This window comes from Zootoca vivipara, chromosome 9, assembly GCF_963506605.1.
Source record: "Zootoca vivipara chromosome 9, rZooViv1.1, whole genome shotgun sequence".
NCBI classification, from domain to species: Eukaryota; Metazoa; Chordata; class Lepidosauria; order Squamata; family Lacertidae; genus Zootoca; species Zootoca vivipara.
The window spans coordinates 46,255,624-46,281,349 of NC_083284.1; the positions used below are offsets into that span (position 1 = coordinate 46,255,624).

Genomic DNA, 25,726 nt, shown 5'->3' on the forward strand with positions numbered 1-25,726 from the left:
AATATGAGACACTTGAGCCTCAACTACAGACTGTGTCTGCTTACAAATTTATGCACATGTCATCTAAATTCTGTACATAATCCACATGTTCACGACCATAGCTGACATCCCAGCTAAGCTGGGTCACTTCATCAGTATCATCAGATGATCTCTTTGTCTCTTTGTTGTTGTTTTTAAGGAAAGAGGTGAAAGATGGGGGGAAATGAAAGAGGAAGATAAGAAGGGAATGTTGATGGGAGCAAGTATCCATAGCTCCTCCCTGTCCATGCGGCAAACCACCCCCATATCCTATGTCCCTACCTGTATGCACTGAGCTAAATATACCAACCGTTGACTGTGCTTGTTTTTGAGCTCCTTCAATGTATGGGGGATATAAATTGAGTGAATTAATGAGCTTGTCTGATACTGATACTCCCCTCTTTCAGATATGAAAGCAGTGGCACTCAAAGGCTGGGCATAAGAAATAGACAGAAGTATGCTGTGTTCTGTTTATTTATTGGTTTGTTTCACATTTTCTTTTCATATATGTCTAAACAAAGAGAAATGTTTTAATTTTAGTCACATGCAAAATAAACGTGAAATAAATATAATCAGGGATGTGGAATGCATGGTATTCACAGAACTGTATTTTAATATTTTGTTGGAAGCCGCCCAGAGTGGCTGGGGGAACCTGGCCAGATGGGCGGGGTATAAATAATAAATTATTATTATTATAACCCTCCGCCCTTTGAATGCATTATAGATATTGTGTGTAGTTGCATTTCCTTACACATTTTGTATAATTTATTCTTCTTTCAAAAGTCAGATATTTTTAAAGAGAATTTGACATTTTCAGGAGGGTCTGGAGAAAGGGTCACAGAGACTGAATATATGTTGGTAGCACAGAGGTCAAAGCTATGCAAGAGTAGCATTGCCCATCACTCATAGGTCTTTGAACAGAGACAAACGGTACCTGCACCTTTCTGCACTTTACTAGAATGGCAGCTAGAAACTCTCAAAAGCAAAGTGAAGGTTTTGTCTCCACTGCCTTTGCACTTATATAGTCATGTGGGACACATAAGAACTTAACAAAAAAAAAGAGGGAATTTCCTATTTGTCACAAGTATCAAGCAATCTGAACTATGCTGCCTTGAAACTTTGGCAGACCTAGTCTTCCTGAGTTCACTCTTAAAAAAAGAAAAGCCATCTAAATTTCAGCTCATATGTTTAGGTGGACATGTGGAGCAGTCCTCCACATGATTGTACTTTTGAAGGTACAGATGGATGTGTCAGATGTTCTATCTCCTTGGATGTGGAAAAACATATCAAATATTAACACAGTGGTCGTCAACCTTTGTGATGGCACACTTGGAATTTTGAGCTAGCTTAAGCCAGGAATTTTGAATTACTGCTACCAGCCATGCACATGCAGAGTTGCATACTTAATGCTGACAAGTCAGTCAGTCTGTCTGTCTGCCTGTCTGTCTGTCTATCTTTACTGTCTTTGTGGAACAGAAAAGAAATGCAAGGAAAATACACTTTTGTCTGCCCTAAACATGCCGACTTGATTTGTTGGCTGTTTCCCAGTTCAACATTTTGGGGAAAGAAACCAGCCCTTTCACACAGCAAATGACTTGATCACTGTGTATCATGTTATCAGTCACATATGTGTTTGTGAGTAGGGTTTGTTTACACATCATACTAAATGTGTATAGTGGGGAGGATTTCTCATCCCTGCAAGTAGTGTCCCGCTATGCTATGCTATGCTGTGCTGTGCTGTGCTGTGCTGTGCTGTGCTGTGCTGTGCTGTGCTACGCTACGCTACGCTACGCTACTGTTGTCCCCCATGCTAGCTGTTTAGGCATCAATATTAAATATATTCTCAAACATTTAGAAATGATTGGTGTAGGTTGCTTCTGGAATTTTCTTCTTCTGACACTTTGATCTTTTGATCCTTCTTTTATACATGCTGTTGCTTTTAAGGTTTTCTTGTACTGATGTGTGCCTTGTCCAAATGGAAACACATTGTGTTGACTTAGAAGTAATATAGTATTGAACTTCATTGTACATTGGGTTAAAAGGAAATTTGCAGCTGATGAGTAGCTGCCAAGGCCTATTGGGTGTGCTGTTACATGATATATGATAGGCCTCCAAAGGGGAAAGAAAACTGACCTCAGTTCACAACAGAGTGAGGCAAAATACAAAAGAGAGCAGTTCTAAAATGGACATGGTGAGATTCCATAGCACAGAAACTGCAATTTCCTAAGCTTTGCTGGTGCACAGTGGCCAAGATGAAAGATCTGTGTTCATATCTTTATTGACTTTCATGTTTATTTTCCCTTGTAAGGCCTTTTAAACTTTTATTTTGTGACTTCCATTGGCATTTTGCCCTTTCTGGGATGTGTCAGATGAATAAAGGTCCTTTGGATCTGGTGGATCCCAAACCATCGCTGATCCACCACAACATGTCCCATTGCCCTCCTACCATTGATTTTATTATAATCTACCATTGATATATATTATAATCAGATCACTGCCGACTGTACATTTATGCTGGTGGGACATTTCCACCAAGGTAGCAGGGGCTCTTCCAGGGGCATAAGTGCTGTTCTAACAGTGGAGCTCCCCTTTGTCAGTTGGAGCGCCACCTTTGTAAGATACTACAAACAGCCTTTTAGATATAGTGTATAGTATATCTTATGTAAAAGGGACGCAGGTGGTGCTGTGGTCTAAACCAGTGAGCCTCTTGGGCTTGGGCTTGCCAATCAGAAGGTCAGTGGTTCGAATCTGCGTGATGGTGGTGAGCTCCTGTTGCTCTGTCCCAGCTTCTGCCAACCTAGCAGTTCAAAAGCACACCAGTGCAAGTAGATAAATAGGTACCATTGCGGCAGGAAGGTAGATGGAGTTTCCATACGCTCTGGCACTTGTCATGGTGTCCTGTTGCATCAGAAGCAGTTTAGTCATGCTGGCCGCATGACCTGGAAAGCTGTCTGCGGACAAACACCCGGCTCCCTCAGCCTGAAGCGAGATTAGTACCGCACCCCATGGTTACCTTTCACTGGACTTAACTGTCCAGAGGTCCTTTACCTTATCTTATGTAAACCAGAGCTGCACAAATGGTAACTTTCAAACCCAGTTCATCCCACCACCCCACGTATGACCTCCTGTTTTTGTAGTCTGCCTGTGATTGCACTACAAGGGTGCCAAGCACTGGTAAGCCACAATACATGGCTGATGGACAATATCTGGCATGGCTGTTATAAATTGTTCAAACCTGGATTAGTGGAACTATTGCCATTGTTTATTCAGTTGCAAATGCTTAACGTGATATAATAGATCCTGGATTAGTTCTGCAGTTACTAACAGAAGCAAAAAGAAAAGAAAAGAATACTGCTGGCACTACTGAACATGTATTTTCCAGTTATTGAAAAATATTTGTCTTCATTGCAGCATGAAAATATAATCCACAAATAAAAGCACCATTAGATTTCACAAAATATATGTTGGCAAATAACTGAGCTGAATTAAACATAATTCATTTGGCGTTCACAAGCTATATTCTACCCTCAGTTTGGGCCCATTTATTATTTCTTAAAGTGTTGCTTTGATGCATTTTCTGAAATTAATATTTGGTTAAGAAAGGTCATAAGCACAATATTTGTTCAAATGCAGTTCATAAAACTCAGACACAAACATCCTCATGCACATTTTTATTGTTTTTTTCCTTTTATGTTTGGGCCAAAGTACTTCAAAGAACACAACTGTGAAGATTTGAATAAAATTACTTTTTCTAAGACAATCCACTGAGAAAAACAATTGGAAAGTGCTGTAATATAATACTACTCACTTTATTTCTAGGGTTGCTGTTGAATGCTAGCTAAAAACAGATTTCACAATCCAGCTAGGTTGGCTTTCTGAAGGGATCTACTGTGCTCACTTACCAAATCTGCCATGGGGATCCAGCTGATTCCTACTCACAGGCTTTGCTAGGCAACAGCTACATTCAGCTATAAGGAGCAAAGCAGGGTGAATGAACAAACTGTTGCCTATGTCAGGCATCCTCAAACTTTGGCCCTCCAGATGTTTTGGACTACAATTCCCATCTTCCCCGACCGCTGGTCCTGTTAGCTAGGGATCATGGGAGTTGTAGGCCAAAACATCTGGAGGGCCGCAGTTTGGGGATGCTTGGCCTATGTTAATTAATCTTACATTAACTACATTACATTAGAATACTGCAACATGTTATACCTGGGCCTGCCTCTGAAGACAATTCAGAAAATTCAGCTGGTGCAGAATTCCGCAGACAGATTGCTCACTGGGGCAAGACGATTGGAGCCTATAATATCAGTCCTTTCCCAACTCATTAGCTGACAATTAGTTTCCAGGCCCAATTTAAAGTGCTGAATTTCACCTATGAAGCCTTAAATGGCTCAAAACCTCAAGGACCGCCTCTCCTCATATGAACTGACGCAGACCCTATAATTATCATCTGAGCCCCTTCGTCATGTTCCTTGTCTGCAAGAGATCCAGAATGTGAAAACATGAGAATGGGCCTTTACTGCTGTGGCTCCACATTTGTGGACTACTCTCCCCAGGGAGGCTTACCTGGTGCCATCAGTATATATCTTTATGTGCCAGACAAAAACCTTTCTTTATAACCAGGCCTTTGCCCTTTACTATCTATGTCCTTTAGATAAAAATAAAAAATCCTTCCAGTAGCACCTTAGAGACCAACTAAGTTTGTCATAGGTATGAGCTTTCGTGTGCATGCACACTTCTTCAGATACACTGAAACAGAAGTCACCAGACCCTTATGTATAGTTAAGGGGGGGGGTGATGGGAATGGGTGATGGGCTGTAACTATGTCCTTTAGAACACTGAATACATGGGGTAGGCTTCACTATCAAAAACGACCTGACAGTAAGAGCTGTTCAGCAGTGGAATTTGCTACCAAGGAGTGTCCTTCTTTGGAGGTCTTTAAGCAGAGGCTTGATAGGCATATGTCAAGAATGCTTTGATGGTGTTTCCTGCTTGGCGGGGGGTTGGACTGGATGTCCCTTGTGGTCTCTTCCAACTCTATGATTCCATGATTCTAAGCTCCTGTCAGAAGTCCCTACTGGCGACTTTTGCATATAGCCCACAAATTCTCAACACCATAATAACTCAGGCATCTCCAAAACATCTTCTTTTGTGGGTGCTTGACAGACTGATCGATGTGGCATAGAGAACATGATTTGTTTCAATTAATTTGCACAAGGGTGTACATGCTACAAACAAGCATTATATTAGCATGAAGAAACATGAGTTATGAGACATACTTAATTTCAGTTGTGATCTTACAGTCCCTGGGCTATAGATTCCTTTGTATCTCTCTTTCTGAGAATGGAGATACTGTACATTCACCCTCAGAGACTGGATAGCACTTCCACAACACTGCCAAAAGGTCTGCAACTGGTTATTCTCCAATGTCAGAGAAGAGATAAAGGAGACCTGTAGGGGCATGTCCTTGGTGTGCTGTGCAGGGTCCATAGCCTCTCATTCCAACAACACACCTCTGCAACAAAATGACCCAGCTTAATTTCTATGCCACATTTTCACAGTAAACTGTGTCCAAAGCAGCTCTCAGGAAAAACCAGGTTATTATCGAAATACAACATCACATCCAAATTCAAATAATACCAAAAAAACCTAACAACAAAGCATAACATAAATTCATCACAATGAAATGATCTAAACTTAATACATAGTAAACGCAAAGCACCATCAAAACAAACAGGATTTAAAACAAAAACAATGCAGCCCTCACTATTAGCTGTAGCCTTGCTTTACCCCAGGAGGTCAGTTCAGAGCTCTTGGAAGCAGAGTCCTCTTATCAGGCTAGGCTCTGGCTCCCTCACCTGGTGTCAGCAGCAGCAGAATGAAGGTGCTGTGAAGTGGCAATGGTGTTAAGTTCTCTTTCCCCACCTCCTAGATGTTCTGACTGCTAGTGTTGGCCTTACTGCAATAGAGGGCAAGGCCTCCCTTAGCAACTAGTGCTAATCCAAAAATGGCCCCCAAATTCACCACTCAGTTTAGTGATTGAAAGGAATTTGGGATCCATGAGGTGGGGAGGGCCTTTGGTGGTATCAGAACAGAGGTGGTTTTTATTTCATTTTTTTTAAAAAAAATCCTTTTCGGCATTTCTTTCCCCCCATGCCATGTGGAAACTTTGAAGCGCCTCTTCTTCTCCAACTCCCCCCCTCCCAATGCTCCCTGGAACAGCCATATCACTGTTCCACTAAGATTTCTGGGAAGGGAAAATGTTGGCCATTGATGGTAGTCACTTCTGCCCACCTCACCTCCAAAACCCTATCAGAGCCATGTGACATCATTACATAACATTGTCCAAGGAGCCTTGTTGGAGAGATAGAGTAGTGACTGCCAGGAGAAGCCTTGAAGTGACAAAATAATTGTTTAAAGGAAGGGGGCAATAATTTAGCAGTAATGGATGGATGGCTCAAATTACAAAGGAATTGCTGCAAATGCTTCATTGGACTTTATTCATACGATCTGATTATATGTGTGCATGTGGTTTTGCTTAATTTGGCTTCTTCATTTTTTAAATACAATAGTGACTAGAAATCACTTTTGAGGTTATAAGACTTCCAGCCACAGAAATAGCACTCCAATAACTGAGTTTCTCAAATGGAAATTCCTCTGGCCTTAGGCATCACCAAGTCAAGGAAACTATTTTCTGAAACACTTTAAAATAATCTTGGTTACAGGTAGGTAGCCGTGTTGGTCTGGATCGAAGTAAAATAAAAAAAATTCCTTCAGTAGCACCTTAAAGACCAACTAAGTTTTTATTTTGGTATGAGCTTTCGTGTGCATGCACACTTTCGTGTGCATGCACACAGGTATCTGAAGAAGTGTGCATGCACACGAAAGCTCATACCAAAATAAAAACTTAGTTGGTCTTTAAGGTGCTACTAAAATAATCTTGTTAAGCCATAGAACAACATCAAAAGGAAAGGCTTCCTAGATGTTCAGCTGCTGACAAGGGAAATCAGCAGCTAAGGAATTGCAGACAGCTTCACACCCCATTAGTTTAAATTCCTTGCTTGCCTGGTGGAACATGAAGTTTTAGGAAATTCCTAAAAATCCGCTTCAGGCTCCTTGAGTAAGCAGGGTGGGGGTGGAATCTCCTAGTGTTTGCATATGGAGAAAATTTCATTAAATGTAATTCCCTAGGGCTCACTAATATTCATTTCCCCCCAATAGGTCTCATTAGGAGAATTAGTATGTCTGAATTCTGCTCTTCAGAAAGGACTTCCTGGGTCAACGTACTCTATAAAATTAGGGGATAAAGCTCCCAAACTTACTGTGATGCTGATTCTCTCCTCCTGCCTCTCCTTTACTGTGGTTTCTGTGGGGAATGAGAAAAGGGCAAACCTCTACACATTGTTGAGCAACGTGTGAATTTATGGTGGATAGTGTGAAAGTGCTATGTAAAGAGCTACTAGGGGGTGTCTGTCATTTTGACAGGAAGGGGAAGGGTAGGAAGGAAGGGGAGGATGGAAGGACACATGAGAAATTTGTTCTTGGCAAATAGAACCTGACCTGGCCCTCGCCTTCTAGGCTAATGTGTTTGCTGAGAACAGTTGCAAAATTCAGAGAAATGTGAAATGTGAAGGATAATTACATTCCAATCCTCACAATAGGCCGGGAGGTGTGGAAGGAATCAGAGGCAATAAGTCTCTAAGGAAGGCAGTGATTAGCCTCCCATCCATCACAGTCTTTAATGTACACCATACCAGAAAATATATGATTTCTGCATAAAAGCTATTTGGGGAGGCAGGTAAAATGCATCATCAGTATATCTGATCACTTACAGTCGTCCTGATTCATACAAGTATGTGTTGAGTTGGAGGAATTCCTCCAGTCGTAAACATACACAGTATTTTAAGCAACTGATCTGGTATTTTAACTCACCGTTTCTGTCAGAATAAAGGAAATATTTGCAAAAACATGTGAACAGTACATAAATTCCTAAATGTAAACTTGATGGGGGAAAAAAATCTTTGACTGCTTCTTGTTAATGAAGATTTCCATTCCTTGCTTAAATCAGGCTTTTGGGCTTATTAATATTGGACAGTTGAAATTGCTGTATTATCCAGGGAAATTTGAAATACTTCAGGGAATCCGCTGAGTAGTTAAACTAAAGTTTTCTGCCATTTGGGGGGGGAAGCTATTTCAAGTGATCAAGGGAAAGCAAATAAGCATGACTGACAACCCTAAAGCTGACTAGTAGAACACTGGTCTATTTAATGTACAGTTAAAGCAATAAAAAACAAAATAAAGAAAAGAAAATGAATTCAGCTGTGCTGTTTCCCCTTTGGTCTTGCAGCATTTAATAAGCGTTTTGTTATTTCTAGTCATACTCTCAAAACATGTGCAAGATAATCTCTTTTGGAAGAAACAACAATTGTCAACTTACGATAATTGACATGTGCGAGGATGGAATTCTGTGTTAATTCATTTCCTGTGCCGTAAATGTTGTCTGAGTCTGTTAATTTCTCTTTACGCAATATACAGCTTTGGAGCAGATATTCCTTTTTTCATATCAAAGCACTTCTTTTCTGATTATACAAACTTGCATATGTGACTGCATTTGGAACACTGTGTACTGGGCCATTTGCCTCGCCTCAAAGGGTTCCCCCCCCCCACAGGTATGTGCATTTTAAGCACACTTTACCATAGTGTATGCATTTTTGTGCACACTATTCGGCTAGAGAACTGCATGGCAAAATTCAGAGAAGTGCTAATTTTGAAAGATGGCTATGTTTCAGTTTGTGTATTGTTTTGGGGTGTGTGGATTTTGTAGATTCCTCAGCTGAATCAGATTTATTTCCCATGCTTACCTGTGGCCCTCCACAACTGTCTTCATCCTTGACCATTGACCATGCTGGCTGGGGCCAGTGGGAATTGCAGTCTAACAACATCTGGATTAATAATCCCTGCTTTAAAGTTTAAGATATAGGTATCTGTACATGGCCACAATTGGTTGAGGTTGGTAACCGAAAATGAGTGCATAAGCCTCAGAGTACATGGACAATGGTACAGTTATGCAAATTTAGAATTAATAACCCTACAACGTCCCCCACCCCTATTTAGATTGCAATGTATATTGTTTCACTCATTGCTGTTTTTGGGGCTGCCCTACACTTTCTGCTGAAGAGGGTCCTTGACTTCTGCCTCAAAGTCCTGCCTTGACAAACTATGCAAGTATGACTACATACACTCAAAAATGTATTGTCAAAGTTTGTCAGAAATGCATTACAAAGTTCATGAGGTCTGAGCTACCTGCTGGTCTGTTGCTCAAGTTTAAGAGATGGGTGTTTGCCACAAATGCACAAAAACACAATTATGGGGGTGGCGGGGCAGAGTGCAGAATACTATATTGAACACAGAGACCATCTTTCTTTAAAAAAAATTTTTTAGAAAACAAAGTCCTTACAGTAGGGATTTGGATTCATTCCAAGAATGGTCATGCTACCTTCTCAGGCTAAAGCAGTGAGGGTGAGAGATGGCCTCATGGGCCTATCTGGTGATGGGGGTTTGGAGGAAGTAGGAATATCAACGGCCATTCTGAAACTATTTCTCTGAGAAATTTCACCTGGGGTCTTTTCCCTTGAGGATGGAGGCCCTGGCTCATGAGACTGAGCTTCTGTGGCTGCCAATTCAACAGGAGGACTCTGTAGGTTCAGGGCTTCTTCTACCTCATGGCAGCCATATTTCCAGGTTAGAAACACAGGTGACAGCAGTGGCTGTTGAGAACAAATTAGCAGGCAATACAATATACAGTTCAGAATTTTACTCTTTACCTTGTTTTTCTTTATTCAACTAAAATTGACCTTTTAATGCTGGAATTGTTTTAAGATCAGTTTGAGTACTGATGCTTTTAAGAGATTTTTTTACCAACAGTCCATAGTGGGGCAGTAGTATAGGAATTATAAAATTTGGCAATTTTTATCACAAATGCACCAGGAAGAAGGATGGGACCGTTCACCTTGTCTATTTCACGAATATGTTGCTTAGTATTTGAAATAAATACTCAAAATAAAATAGAATGTGGCTGAATTTCTTTGCGCCAGTCTTACTTGTTTTGATTTAAATAATTTATTACACTTCAACAGTATTTCAGTTTATTGTGGGAAGTGTGCAGATGTTTTTACAGGCTGGAATGCAATCTTCTCCTGCCCTAGTTCAGTCATAACTGCTTGATGCAGGAGCTTTCACACTCACACAGTCAGGCTTGACGCCATGTTTGAGAGGACCCTCAGCAAGGAGCTGTGTGGTGTGCGCCCCATACTGCCCTAGGTGGGTGCCCAAAGATTATCAGAGGGCACAGTAAAGAATTGGGGATGGGTGGCAGTGTGGAAAGCAGTGCCACTGTATCTGCCCAGAACTCCCTCATCCCAGCACTGTGAAGAGAAACACCAGTGTCTCACTCTGAGCATAGGCCACAATCACACCATACAAAGCACCACGATGCCATTTTAAACAGTCATGGTTCACACACACAATTCTGAGTGGTGTAAGAATCTATTCCCTCTGGGAATTGTGGGTCTGTGAGGGGTCTGGTATACACCTCAACTACCCCAATTAAATCAGGACATTCTGTTTTTGGCTGCCATGCAGCATGGCATCTAAAAATGTGTTAGACCGAGGAGGCCCAAAAATGCACATTTTGGGGGGAGATATGAGACCATGCAGGTCATGTGACTTGTGCGGGAGGGCAGTTGGGGGAAACACATCCTGGTTTTCAATCTCAACATGTTGGAGGGTATGGCCTGGGGGGAGGGGGCTGAGCATCCTTAACAGAATTCTTGGGGGGGGGGGGCATGACTGCTTAAAGTGGTATAATAGTGCATTAAATGTATGGCGTGAATGCAGCCATATTGTAGGTAGGGCCCCAAGGCATTGGAGATAATGAAGATGGTGGAAGCTGCAGTCGCCTCACTCAGCATTTCCCTTTACAACACGGGAAATGAAAATGTGTGGGTTTTTTGTTTGTTTTTTTTTAAAAGGGAAGCCAATCTCAGTCATGGTAGACCCTGGTATTTGCTCTGCTATTCTGGGTGCTGATCTCAGGCCTCCACATACACTGAACCCACAAATGCTGCTTACTAACCTGCCTGAAATGAGTTTATTGTTTAGTTCTCTGGAATATGTATCTGTTTTAGCAAAGTTGTAGCTGCGTAGCAGATAACTGTCCAGTGCGCTCCCGTTGCGCAGTTTCTGCTTCTATCACGAAAGTCAAGTCTGGTTTTCTAAACGTCCTTCTGAAGTTTAGATAACAGTTCAAACGCAGCTTGTAGCAGCGGAAACTTTCCAGCTTTCAGTGCTCGTGAAATAAATCACTTTCACTCCCTTGTTCATTAAAACAAGTAAGATTTATTGACATTTTAAGATAGCTTCACCCAGGAGTATTTAGCTCCATGATGCTGCAGCTCCGACGAACAGCATAGCAACAGACAGATTGCTTACAGACAGTGTCATATATTTCAGATACACAATAGCAACAGGTACTTCCTGCTTCCTGTTTACATGACACGTCACAAGCCCCTCGTGATACAGGACGACTGCTGAGCTATAATCTCCTCAGCTCACACCCCCTCTCGTCCTGCATCGCAGGGGTAGCGTAAAGAACTTCCTTACGCAAGACACAAACCTTTGCAGAATCCATCACGTCTCCGGAAACTCAAATATTTGGTGAACCCAACTGCCAGGTTCCCCTGGTTCGGGCAATCCCTCAGTTTTGCCAATCCTGCGTGGACGCCTTGACAAACGTTCCGAAAATGAATGTCAGCGCGTTTGGCACTGGTCATAACGCAACCAGTCTCAGTAAGCATCAAACAGAGCCGGTTGTCCTCCCAAACCGTGATGGGTTGGCAACACTCCCCGTTGACCTTCTGGACCAAACATTGGCAAACCTGAATCGCTCCACAGACTCCTGAAAGAGCGTCATACTCAGTCTCCGCAGAGAAAAGAGTAATAAAGCTTTGACGCTTGAAATAGCGTTCCATCAGAGCATCATCATACTTCACACCTATCTCAGTTGCTGACTTCCCGTCCTGCAACTTGGCCCAGTTGCTGCCAGACCAGCACGTGTCCTGTGCTGTACTCATAACTGGCTGCCTAAAACACAACTCCTTAGTATCTCCCAGATACCTAAGAACTCTCTTTATGCCATTCCGGGCATGCACACTGGGCTGTGCATCCTCTTGGCTAAGCCTCTTCACAGCAAACATACCAACTGGTTTACTCCACTGAGAAAAACTCAACAAACTCCTTAGAGTTGATTGGAACATCCCGGGGCTCTGGGACTCAGAGTGTTCCCCGGAGTGACTATCCTCAACAAAACAAATCTCTAAGGGTGTTCTGATACTAGCACTATCAGCCTTCTTGAACTTTGCAACCAACTGTTCAATCTTACCTTCCTGCCTCAGCAAGAAACTGTGATCCGCAGACCTGTCAATCCTGACACTTAGGTAAACCCTCACGGGACCTAATTCTTTGAGCTTAAAATACCTGTCAAGCTCCTGTGCAAACCAATGCACCTGTGCCTCTGTATTTGCAATGCATCTGATGCCATCTACAAAACAGAACACAAGAATTTGCTTCTGGCTAGACCCTGCCAGATAAAGACAACTATCAGCAAATTTCTCTTGGAAACCTAAGTTTTCCAAAATTTCATCCAAACTTACGGTTGACTGCTTCAAACCATAAATGGGTATATGTAACTTCAAGACATCATCAGGCTCATCGATCTCAAACCCTTGTGGAGATAGCGTGTACAGCATATCCTCCAACGGTGAATTCAGACAAGCATCACTGATGTTAAAAACAAAACTTTCCTGAGCAGCTGTAGACAACAAAGATCCTAGCGCTTCAGGTACTGCGGGTGCAAAACTTTCAGAATGCAACTCCTCCAGCTTTGAGATATCTCTGGCTACAAACCTAGCCCTGTACTGAGATTCTCCAGTTGCTGTGGTTTTAAGCTTAAACACCACGTAACTGTGTACAGCGCGCTGGCCCTCGGGCCGCGCCACTGTGAAAAACACCTTCCGTGCTTCCATGGAGTCTAACCCCATCTGGATTGCCTTGTACCACTTCCTGGTCACCTCCTCAGGCAATTGATGAACTTCCTCGAAGCTTTCTGGCTCACACTGATCCATACAAGTCCACAGACTAGTGGCTGTATATCTGTCAGTAGATATCCTTTTCGTGGCCCTCTCTGACCTGCTCAACCTAGCATTCGCATCCTCATCTGACCACGTCACGATGAAACCTGCTTGAGTACCAATGACCTCAGGAAATGCATAGCGCGAACTACTGCGTGTGCTGTTAGCTCCTGAATCTTGGCGCGGGAACAACCTGTCCCTATTGGCCTGTCTACCAGTGCTTGGCACTGGAGGTGTGAGAGTGTTCCTAGGCTCTTGCTTTGAAACTCCTCCCTGCTGTGCATTACGCTGGGCAGCGCTGAGCATCCAGCTCGCGTTTCCAGCGAAAACTGTCGCAACAGTCCCTGGATCCGGTCCCTCAACTGAACCACTGTCCCTAACTGTACCTTGCACAACGTTACCTGTGATGGAACTACTGGCTGGTGCACCACCAGACACAGCCTGTCCAACATCACTAGAACCTGCCAAACCTGTAAGCACATCAGGACTGTAGCGGATAGGTATCCACACCTGTGCCTCACAGAACTCAATGCTATCGCTGAGTATCACCCGTGACTCAACATTTCCTGGGCGCACGAACTTCCAAAACGTTGAACAAAGTTCGTATCCCACAAAAACTACCTTTTGGGACTTGGGACCGTCTTCAGAATGCATCACAAAGACTCCCCATTCAAACAACCTCAAGGAAACCTCGGGTTCCTCGCTACACAGCAACAAATAGGATTCACACCCTACCGTTGAATTGCATGGCCAGAACTTCCTCAGAAAACTGGCGACAAAGACTATAGCTGACAACGTCTCTCCAAGAATCGTATCCTGTCCAGCTACTTCACAGCCTTGTAGCCCCCTTGGAGCTGCCAATCTGTGCTTGCTTCCTTCCTGTGGAAAGAAACCTTGCAGTGTGCCCTCAGCACAAACTGATCCATGATCGGCCTGAAAACAAAACACCTTACAGGCAAACTTTAGCTTCACAGCTTGAACCCATTCACTAACCAAGCCTAATGCCTCCCCTGTACTCTTGAGAGGTATGGTGAAGCTCATTCTGGTGTGGCCATCTGACAGAAACATTTGGGTTCCGCCCATACGGAGCGCTTCCCTTGGTTTGCAGGAATCCATTTGAGTCAGCATAGGTGCCTGACTAGAAACATTGGCAGACCTGGAACCTTCACATGAAAAAACTTTGGCTTGTTGACAAACAGCGCAACCAAGAACCTCAGAGCATGTCAACAAGTTGCCCATCTCTGGTTGTGTATCTGTACCTGGTACCTTCTGCACTTCACTTACGTGCGCACAACCTTGTTGCCACAAGTGGGCGCAATTGTGGTGTGGACTAATGTTGGCACCCTGAACCTCAGTCGTGCTTGAGATGATTTTACCTGTCACAAGGATAAAAATGGGAATTTAGCAGGAGTGCTGGGGTGGCATGCCCTCTGGCAACGATGTGCAAATAGGGCAAATGAAAACCTTTGAAGCTGCCATCATTAAGCAAACACTCCTCCTTCTGGGCTGTCAGCTTACTCACGTTTCCCAACGATTCCTTCAGCTCAGCCTCCGGAAGAGAAGATTTACTGGTTGCCAGCGAGATATGCCAGCTGTGCCGGCACGATCTCCAAGCTGGAAGTTTTACGGCTTTCAAAACAGCAGCAGCTTTTCCACAGCTCTTCTTTCCCAAACAGTTCATGGGCACTTGAAAGCTGAATTTATTGCCTCCATAACCTTTTAGCAAAGTTGTAGCTGCGTAGCAGATAACTGTCCAGTGCGCTCCCGTTGCGCAGTTTCTGCTTCTATCACGAAAGTCAAGTCTGGTTTTCTAAACGTCCTTCTGAAGTTTAGATAACAGTTCAAACGCAGCTTGTAGCAGCGGAAACTTTCCAGCTTTCAGTGCTCGTGAAATAAATCACTTTCACTCCCTTGTTCATTAAAACAAGTAAGATTTATTGACATTTTAAGATAGCTTCACCCAGGAGTATTTAACTCCATGATGCTGCAGCTCCGACGAACAGCATAACAACAGACAGATTGCTTACAGACAGTGTCATATATTTCAGATACACAATAGCAACAGGTACTTCCTGCTTCCTGTTTACATGACACGTCACAAGCCCCTCGTGATACAGGACGACTGCTGAGCTATAATCTCTTCAGCTCACAATCTGTTTGTCATCTTTTACTTTCCTCCAAGGGCCTTAGAGTAGTATACATTGGACTCTCTTATTTATTTGTACAATACTCCTGTGAGGTACCTCAGGCTTAGACTTAGTGATTTGCCAGAGACCAGTGCTTAAACTACAAGTGACCATAGGCGGCCTGGTCATTCTCCCTACTTTTTGTGATGGGTCCCTTAGCCACACTTTTTAGAAGGCCACACTGTAGGTGGGGGGGGGATGATTTGACTAAAATTGGGGATCTGAGGTGGGGCCTACCTTTCTCCCATCATTTGAACACCTTGTCATCTGAGAGACCACATCACAACACTATGGCCATTTGATTTGAACCTCGATTTCTCCAACACACAACACCGTCTAGCCACTGTCCTGAACTAGCTTTTAAAGTATGAATTCACCGGCCTTCTCTGTTTTGGTTTAGGGTTAGAAAAAGATAACATTAAAAAAAATCATTATATGGAATACAAAAAATGGCAACAATTTAAACAAAGGTAACAGCGCGATACTATAAAAACAAAGCAAAAAAAAAACAAAACACCCCAGTGAATTGCCGATCTAAGATAAGTTACTAAGTAGCAGATTGTTCTTAAAGCTTTGCTAGACTAATAAGATATTTACTAAGCAGCTAAAGATAATTGTAGAGGAAGCCTAGCAAATCTCTACATGGAGGAAGTCCCACTTTCTCAGGGCAACCCTTAAAGTGAATATGAAAGTCATCCTGCATATGTATGAGTCCCATATGTATGTTGCAGATCCATACAGGGAACCTGACTGCTATCTGTCTTTGCCTATGAATGAGTTTGGGTTTCAGTAGAGAAGGTAACATTTAATTATACCTTTTCCCCCCTGTTTCTACAGACATTCCCAATGGGGCTTGGAGATGGACAGCTCTATACCTGGACAGATGGCTTGAAAAGAAAGGACTGGCATGACTATGAAAGTATTCAAAAAGATGCCATGCGTTCAGGTGGGATGTTTAGAGTAAATTAGTATTTAACTTCCTCCTTTACACCCTGGGATACCTTCCTTTTTCTTATTATTTTGCATTAGGCCTGGCAAAGCAATATCTGTCATGTAGAATCAGAATCACGTGAAGAATTAAGATCAGTTAGAAGTAGCCATTTGAATTGCCAAAATAAAACCTGTATCAATTGCATTATTTAGCAGCTGATTTTTTTTAATAGTGGTGTAAGTTGTAAAAGCTTTAACAAGATCCACTTCTCCACATTATTCTCAATTACTTTGAGCATCTTTTTAAAGCTGCTTTGATTTCTTCATTCACTTGGATCCCACTCCAAAATGCTTAGGGTGGCGCACATGTGAGGAAGGCGAGGTTGTGGAAGAGTGACTTGCCAAAGATCTCTTAGGGAATTTGAAGCTGGATCTCCCCAGTCATGGCCCAGCATTAACCACACCATTCTAGAACTGGTAGATCTATATTCCCCTCCTCCAAAAGGGTTTACTGTACTCTGCCAGTTGTGTGAGATCTGGCTCCTGGCAAGTTGTGGCCAGATCACCATCTCTCAGCCTAAAATATCCCACAGTGAGTCTGTTGTGGGGGGTGGGGGAGCACTCAGATTCCTGGAAGATGAGCTTAAAAAGTAATTTATAGTTCCTGTTCTAGCAAGACCAGAAATACAAGTGAAGAGAATACTTTGCAAGATCACTTACATTTTCTTTTTTTTAAAAAAAACCTCCAAACATCATCTGTTTGATTAGCTACATTTAAATTTTCTAAAGTCTTGCTCCTAATTTTGTCATCTTCTAACCAAAGTTGTTTGTTGCAGTAAACAAAAGTCAATCATTTTAGTGCAGCTGGGGCATCACAGCTTCATTCTAATGAGAAATCAGTATTAACCTAAAAATAATCCTTACTTGTATCCCCTAAGGATCGGAATTAACAAGAGGAATTACATCTCTTGATTGGGGATTAGGAATTTATACTTTTCTCTCTCTTTTTAACATGCAAAATCATGTCACGCTGACAACCACTTCACAAACACAGGTCTGAAAACACAACTTTGTGCGCCAACGTCAGTAGTTAGATTTTGTGTGTCTGTTTCCCTGCGAAGGGCCTTTCCCCAAAATTTTAGAGCCCTGAGTTTAATCCCCTGCTCTATGGTGGTTATGTGATTCCTTGTGGCGCACATGCAAAGAAATGAGCTCCTAGGCAACACAGTAAGTGGCAATGTTACTTCTAGTTGGCCAGAGCAGTCACAGTGGCTCCCAACCAACACATGGTACCATTGGTTTCTGGCTTCTGGGAGCTATTGTGACTGCTCTCCTAAGTGATACTTCATTGGCATCTGTTGTACAGTGTAGGGGATGCCTGAAGTCTTCTGGAACACTGTCAGTTCACAATGTAGGAGTATATCACACTCAAAATGTTATTACACTTTTTTGTTTTTGCATGCAGTCTTCCCCTAATTTTGTGCTTCCTTTTGGTGGACATTGAATTTTCCTTACATAATACTGGGGGCAAATAGAAACAATATACATCAACATACCTGTTGCTGATACACTTAGTGTAAACCGTGCAGGAGACTTTTTGAGAAGTAGTACAGAAATGTAGCAAACAAACACAGGACAAGTAGTGCCCGTGACAAAATGTTGCATTGCACAGTGCTCCTATTCATGGTCCAAGCCACCCAACCATGCTCCTTTTCAGGATACTCCAGGCTTCCTCAAACTCGGCCCTCAGATGTTTTTGGCCTACAACTCCCATGATCCCTAGGTAGCAGGACCAGTGGTCAGGGATTATGGGAACTGTAGTCTCAAAACATCTGGAGAGCCCAGTTTGAGGAAGCCTGGGATACCCCATCCCATTTCCCTCCCCTACAGTTTTAAGGGGTGGTTTCTTGACAGATATTCAGCATTCCTTGATCACTGAATATGCTCAGACCTCAGTGTGTTCTTTGTGGGGTGGGCTCAGATGTTTCCCCTTAATACTTTTGATAATTTTAAAAACCTTGGATTGCCTCTGAGAGTCAGTGTGGTGTATTGGATAAGAGCGGTAGACTCATAATCTGCGGAACCGGGTTCGTGCCTCCGCTCCTCCACATGCAGCTGTTGGGTGACCTTGGGCTAGTCACACTTCTTTGAAGTCTTTCAGCCCCACTCACCTCACATAGTGTTTGTTGTGGGTGAGGAAGGGAAAGGAGAATGTTAGCAGCTTTGAGACTCCTTTGGGTAGTGATAAAGCGGGATATCGAATCCAAACTCCTCCTCCTCTTCTTCTGATAGTTTGCTCAGAAGGCCTGATTTGGCTGTCAGAAACCTTTTGAGTTTACTATTATAGTGCTACATTTGTTTATTTCATAGCTGCCAAGTCTCCCGTTTTCCCCGGGAAATCCCCATTTTTCCAGCTGTTCCTAGCTGAAAAAACAGATTTTTTTGTTTCCCCCCGGTTTATTCTGGCGTGGCGGCCATTTTGGAACTGGCCGGAGCATGCTCATCAGCGACTTTTGATGCTGCTCTGCCCAGTTCCAAATTGGCTGCAGTGCGACTTCTGGTGCGACGGCCATTTTGGAACTGGGCAAAGCAGCATCAAAAGTCACTTCTGAGCATGCTCCGCCCAGTTCCAAAATGGCGGCAGCGCTACTTCCAGTCTGCTATTTCCGCCCGGACCCTTATTTCTCTGACAGCAACTTGGCAGGTATGGTTTATTTGTTTCCGTGATTGCAAACTATACAAAGCAAAGGAGAAGTGGCCAATAACAAGCAGCATGGATAGCTCATCACCACTCTCCTTCCCACATACTTCTCATCCATTTCCAAAACCAAGCATGCTGAAGGCAGCACGTATGAGAGCCGATAGGATGTTGTGCAAAGTACTGTGCCTATTACAGAATGTCTTTTTGGTGGGAGGGAGCCCTTTAGTTTTTGTGGGCTATAGACACTCATAACTCTATGCAAGAGATGCAGGAGAATGCTAAAACACCTTGAAATTGCTATATTTTAACTTTTTTGATTATAAATCACATTAACACTTGCAGTGCACTTCACCCACCTACCCACACCATTTTAATCATGGATGGCACTTCCGTAGAATTGTAGTACAATGGCCACATCCATAGTGGTAGAATCATAGAATTGTAGAGTTGGAAAAGACCACAAGGGTCGTCTAGTCCAGGCATCCCCAGACTTTGGCCCTCCAGATGTTTTGGACTACAGTTCCCATCATCCCTGACCACTAGTCCTGTTAGCTAGGGTTCATGGGAGTTGTAGGCCAAAACATCTGGAGGGCTGCAGTTTGGGGATGCCTGGTCTAGTCCAACCCTCTGCAATTGCAGGAATCTTTTGCCCAACGTGGGGCTCAAACCCACAACCCTGAGATTAAGAGTCTCATGCTCTACCGACTAAGCTATCCCAACAGTGAAGGAAAATTAACAGATAAAAATTGATGATGATGCTGGAGAGGATGCAAGTCAACTGATTTGGTATTGAGAATATGCATGTATACATAAGCACTATAAGCATAGATAAAAATGGTACAATTTAGCAGCCACTACTGTGTAATCCTTACAGGGCGTGAATAGCTAGCTGCTAAAGTAACTGCTGCTCCAAGCTAGCATTACAGTGTATAAAGGATTAATCTTACTGCAATATTCTTGAAGCCAAACTGATGCCAGTGGGCAGACAGCAGTTCTTTTGATGGCAGCCTCCATTGCTTTGAGGCAGGGCTGGCGCTTATCTAATCAGCTGTGCTGCCAGGTAAGTGTTCCAGCATCAATTAGAAATCCATTTTCAAGCATCTGATATCCTCCAGCCAATCCCAAGGCAGATGGCAAGCAGTCAGCTCCAAATGCTAAGCTTCTTCCATTCCCAGAATGCCAGTCTCAATCCAGTGCCTTATTGGCTAATCTTAACATATGTTTTCTCATGATGCTTAACATATGTTTTTCTCATGAAGTATCATTTTCAGTGGAAAGAGTCTAATGTCATATAATACAGAGCTGGTGTGCTTCCGAGTATTTTGTAGAAGTGGGAATTTCAGCAGTTGCAGCTTTTTATGGCAAGTTGTCCTGACCAAAATCCCCTCCTGTGTACAATTATTACTGGTACAGCAATTCAGCAGGACATGTCGTACCTTCAAGCTCAGCCTCATGTATGGAATACTGTTTCCAAATGGAAAGATTGAAGACCTTGCAGCACTCACATGAAGTCCACCAAAAAGCATTTATACATGGTGGTGGCACTGTATAAGGCAGGTGCAGGAGTTCAAACATCTTACTAAGCACATTGCCTTAATGCGGCAAGAATTCTCAATCCATAATGCAGCAATAATGCTCGATCCATACATGCCTACCAGTGACTCATTCTAGCACAAAGCCTCCGTGTGTGATTGACTTTATGCAACTATTGTAAGGGGCAGAAGTGCTTTTTGACACCTTTCACAAAGTTTAAATATCTTTTATGTTAGCACTTTGAATAACTATTGTCAATGTAAGATACATTGCGATGGTACTTTGCTAAGAACCGGGTATTTGTCTGTGCTTGAGTAAGTATGTCTGCAGAAGAAAGAGAAATAAGGATATATGCATGCCTATACTATTAATATTATTAATTATTAAATTTGTATAGCATACTTCAAAGATCACAGGGCAGTTCACAAGATGCAAATTCAAAATGAGAACACAAAATACATAGTAAAAAAAACAAAAAAAAACCCTCACACAAAGCGCTTTATATTCATCTAATATAAAGCGGATTGTGGTAGGGCTGCTAGGAAATTTAATATAGGGTTTGGGGTTGTAGCCTAGGCCACAGGTCATGCTGAGTAATGGAGGGCGTGGTCATGCAAATCTGGGAGTTGTAATTGGTGGAGGGGTTCCCCTTTTAAGCTTTTGCCCTCCATTTTAGAATTCACTTTTGCCTTGGCGTTTGAATCCCCTCCCACCCGCCCTTTTTCTTTGCAGGTTAGCATGACATTTCTATGCCTTTGGGGCCGCCTGTATTCAGGGGCCAGTAGGAATTTTTCCAATTGGCTGATTGGCCTTGCCTCTTGGTTTTCGCCTACTGCGTAGCAAATTGTCACAACTTGTTAGGTTGGCGGTTAGGCTTTTGGTTGGTTAATCGGTTGGAAGAGGGGTGTGGCATCCAGATGCCTACCCCCCCTACCTTTTGCTCCATATAGAAGTATTCCGTTAAAGGAATCTCAGGGCTTACACTCTTGTCCTTACCATCCCGCCATTGGCGGGGATGGTGGGCCCAATTATAAGAGTACGAGCCTTGGGGAACATTCTTGGAAAAAGAGAGGAGGGAATGTCTGGGCTCAGCCACCTCCTCTCCCAGGGATGTTCACTTGACTTCCCTTCAGGAAGTCGGAGCGGGTACTGTCCGAGCGGACAGTGGTGAGTCCTGTCCCATGGGACCAAACCATAATTCTTGTGTCAGTTGTGAGTTATTTAAGGTAATTTCTGGTAAGCCTCGACACACAAACATATTTAAAAGGTCATTTATTATTTATCAGCCAATGACCTGGTTATAGAAGAACATTTTTGGCTAAAGAGATGTAACAAAGGTGCCAGGTGAGCTGACTTGGGGAGAACATTCCACAAACAGGAAGCCACTGCAGATAAGGCCCATTCTCATATTGCCACCATCCAGACCTTCCATAGAGAAGGCACATGAAAAAGGGCTTCAGATTATGATCATAGGGTTGGTTCACACAGGGAGAGGGAATCCTTGAGTTATTGCGGCCCTGGGCTGTTTAAGGCTTTATAGTCAAAAACAGAACTTTGAATTGGGCCTCAAAACTAATCAGCAACCAGTGCAGTTGGGCCAGGATATGCTCAAACCATCCTACCCCAGTGATCAACCTGGCCGCAGAATTCTTCACCAGCTGTGGTTTCCAAATCATCTTCAGAGGCAGCTGCATGTATAACATGTTGCAGTAATTTAACCTAGAGGTTACACCTCCCCCCACCTCATAAAAGGGTGGGAAGGTAATTTTCACAAGTTCTCCCTCCCTATCTAAAGTATAGATGTGCAGAATGATCCATTTTTAAATTATTGAAAATGGTTCTAATGCATGATTTGAGAACAGATTGTTAAATACATTATTAAAATGGACTGATTATTTTCTTAGCCACCAGCTATAATTTTCAAATGGTAGATCAGGGCAACTTTCGCCACAAATTAGTACTATATTAGCAATTCAAGGTTGGATCTAGAGTTCCTGTGAGCAGAACTTTGTATGGTACTTTAGGATGCTTCAGTGTAAAACAATAGCTCCTGCTAAAGGAATGAAGGAAGTTGGGGTTTAGTTTTCCCCCAATTCTTGCTTCCTTCCCTGCCAGAGCACTCTGTATCTCCCCCAAAAAACATGCTTCTGATAGTTGGTAAACCCTCTGGAACAGAATGGGAGATGTCCGATAGGGATACAGAGGGAGGGAGAAATGGTGAAAATTACCTTCCCACCCTTTTGTAAAGGCTCCACTGGATTCCAATCCCCTCTGTCAATGGTAGGAGCCTTCCAATTCAGAGTAGGGCAAGTTTAGATCCTACCTGCTTCACAGGATGGACTCTGTTGCTGCTCATGGTTGCTATCACCAAGAGAGTATTGTCTCTGGAAGCCCAAGGGAGGAGGAATTTATTGTAGCAGGGTAACATATCACTGAAATTGTGCAAACCTAAATTTCAGGTACCGTATATACTGGCGTATAAGACGACTTCCTGACCCATGAAAATAGTCTCAAAAGTTGGGGGGGCCGTCTTAAACGCCGGGTACTAGAATCAGCAGTCTCCGCATATGGTGGGGGGAGCTCAAAAACGGCCGTGGAGCATGGCATAGTTTCCCTAAAGGAGTCCCTGAAGAAGCGCGCGCTCGGGAGAGGGCTGCTCTCCGCAGGGGCGAACGCACGGGCAAACGGCTCCCTCATGGCTTTGCCTGGATTAGCGCCTCTTCCGCAGGGGCGAACGGCTCCCTCATGGCTTTGACTGGATTAGCGCCTCTTCATCGGCACACGGTGCCTGAAGTGAGGAGGATAGCCCGCTCAGCCCAGCCGTCTGACAAACAAAAGGGAACAAAAGGGGGGGAGGGAGCAAAAGGGAAAGCTTTCTTGCACTGTCGGCTCCTGCTTTAGAGAGGGAGAGGGAGCTGAGCTGGGTGTGCTCGGCTTGCTAGGGGTTAAAAGGAACTGAGCAGGAGTCCTAGAGAAGATAGCCCGCTCAGCCCAGCCACCCGAAGCCGCGTGCAGGAACAAAAGGGAAGGCTTTCCTGCAAGGAAAATGCTGTTGCCTCTCTCCTCTGCAAGTGCTGTCTTCTGGGTGGGTGGAAGGTGCTCTTGCTTTAGAGAGGAAGAGGGGGCTGAGCTGGGTGCGTTCGGCTTGCCCAGCCACCCGGGAAGGCTTTCCTGCAAGGAGAAGGCTGTTGTCTCTCTGCTCTGCTGCCTTCTGGGTGGGTGTGGAAGGAGCCCCGAAACGGGGGGGGGGGGGAGAAGCGGTGGTGAAAGGGCAGCTCTCCCAGGAAAGGATGTGGAGAAAAGGCCATCAAGTTTCAATGAAACCCAGTTCTCCCCACAGGAGCATAGGAAGTTGCCTTATAGACCACAATATGTCATTGATATACTTATGACATAAGATGATGAACAGGAGGATTTTGAAGGCTTTTAAAGGGAAACTGTCGAATTAAAATTACCATATTGAAATCAAATCTGATGTTTCTTTAATTTTTATTTGGTGTGCGGTGCGGTGGAAGAGGGGTAGTCTTACACGGCGAATATATACCAAACTCTATATTTTAACTGGAAAAGTTGGGGGGTCGTCTTATACGCCCAGTCGTCTTATACGCCGGAATATACGGTATTTGCTTGAATCTTTCCCTCATAATACTAACAGTCTTCAGTCTTCAGGTGACCTAAGTTCAAAGTGACTGCAGGGACCGTGTCTTACGTTTCTCTCTCGCTGTAGTCTTGCAGCTTTAAATATTAACTTCTTTTACTCAGTGCCAGCCATGGTTTAGTCCGCCTCCTCCGGTTTGGTTTTGCAGCACCCATTTAATTACCGTAGACATTCTGCTACAACACATACCTTTCCTAGAATGTCACTTGGTTTGTTTAAACCCTGCAGCTGAATTCCTGTAAAGCTGAATTCCTTCGAATTATCTGGGCATGCACTGGATTCCTTTTATCTATGCAGGTCAGCCCATGATTGAATCAAAGCACAAATGCTTTTAATGTTGAGATAAGTTGTGTTTTTCACAAGCTGGCTGGTTTGCTGTCTACAAGGCTTGGCTCTAGGAAGCAACTTGCTGCCAGTCTGTTCTTATGTTAAATCGGAGAAAAGGCATTCTAGCAGTTGTGGCATTTGGTGATAAGTAGCTGGGCTAAATAGAAGATATACTGCGCATCCCCTGGCTACAAAGCTGTGATTAGTTTCAGCTGGCTGCAGAGAACACAGTCTTTCTGGAACGGTGATAGTGCTGTGTAACTTAAATCAGAACATGGAGGAATCCTTATCTCCCATCGAACACTCTGGCATTCCAAACACACTGGACACACTTGACTGCCAGCATTTATTTCTATTCCAATCTAACATTACAATATGTTGGTATTAGGGACCATATCAAACATTTTTTGTTCTCAAAAATGTACTTGTAGATCCCATTGTAGCAGCTAAAGTATGGTATTTCAAAGCAAGGGTTTGTTTGTTTAGGGAGCAGTAGGGTTTAAACAAGGATTTAGAGATGTGTTCATCACCAGTTTTGCACCCTCTTGTATTCCCCCTGTGAGCAGAAAATAAAGCAGTTGTATAGTAGCAGGATAGATAATTCATGCTGTGCATTTGCAAAATACATTGAAAGCAACAGCGGGTGCCCTGTCCCCCACTCAATACATATAAATCTGTCAATTTTTGTTTCTCTCTGCTTCTCATTTTTTCTCCAATTTTAGGCTCAGTTTGCCACATATCCACATCAGTTTGCAATCAGTTGGCAAGTCCTTACAAAACACCATCAGAATTTTGCTGGGAATTTCTCCTAATAAACATGTTTTATAAGCAATTTTACCTATTGTTGTTTACAATCATGCAATAAAAACAACTAAAATTGGTTTTAAAACAATAGGTAAAGGGTAAAGAGACCCCTGACCATTAGATCCAGCCGTGGACGTCTCTGGGATTGCGGCGCTCATCTCGCTTTATTGGCCGAGGGAGCCGGCGTACAGCTTCCGGGTCATGTGGCCAGCATGACTAAGCCGCTTCTGGCAAACCAGAGCAGCACACAGAAATGCCGTTTACCTTCCCGCCAGAGCGGTACCTATTTATCTACTTGAACTTGATGTGCTTCCGAACTGCTAAGTTGGCAGGAGCTAGGACCAAGCAATGGGAGCTCACCCCATTGCGGGGATTCAAACCG

General features: G+C 43.4%; 1 protein-coding gene across 1 annotated transcript in view; it reads left to right on the forward strand.

Annotated features, from left to right (window-relative positions):
- GALNTL6 (polypeptide N-acetylgalactosaminyltransferase like 6) overlaps nucleotides 1-25,726 on the forward strand; it is a 543,124-nt gene that overhangs the window by 194,870 nt on the left and 322,528 nt on the right. Inside the window, exon 3 of the mRNA XM_060278706.1 lies at nucleotides 16,229-16,337. Coding sequence (XP_060134689.1) covers nucleotides 16,229-16,337 — 109 coding nt within the window. The remainder of the gene's footprint in view (nucleotides 1-16,228; nucleotides 16,338-25,726) is intronic.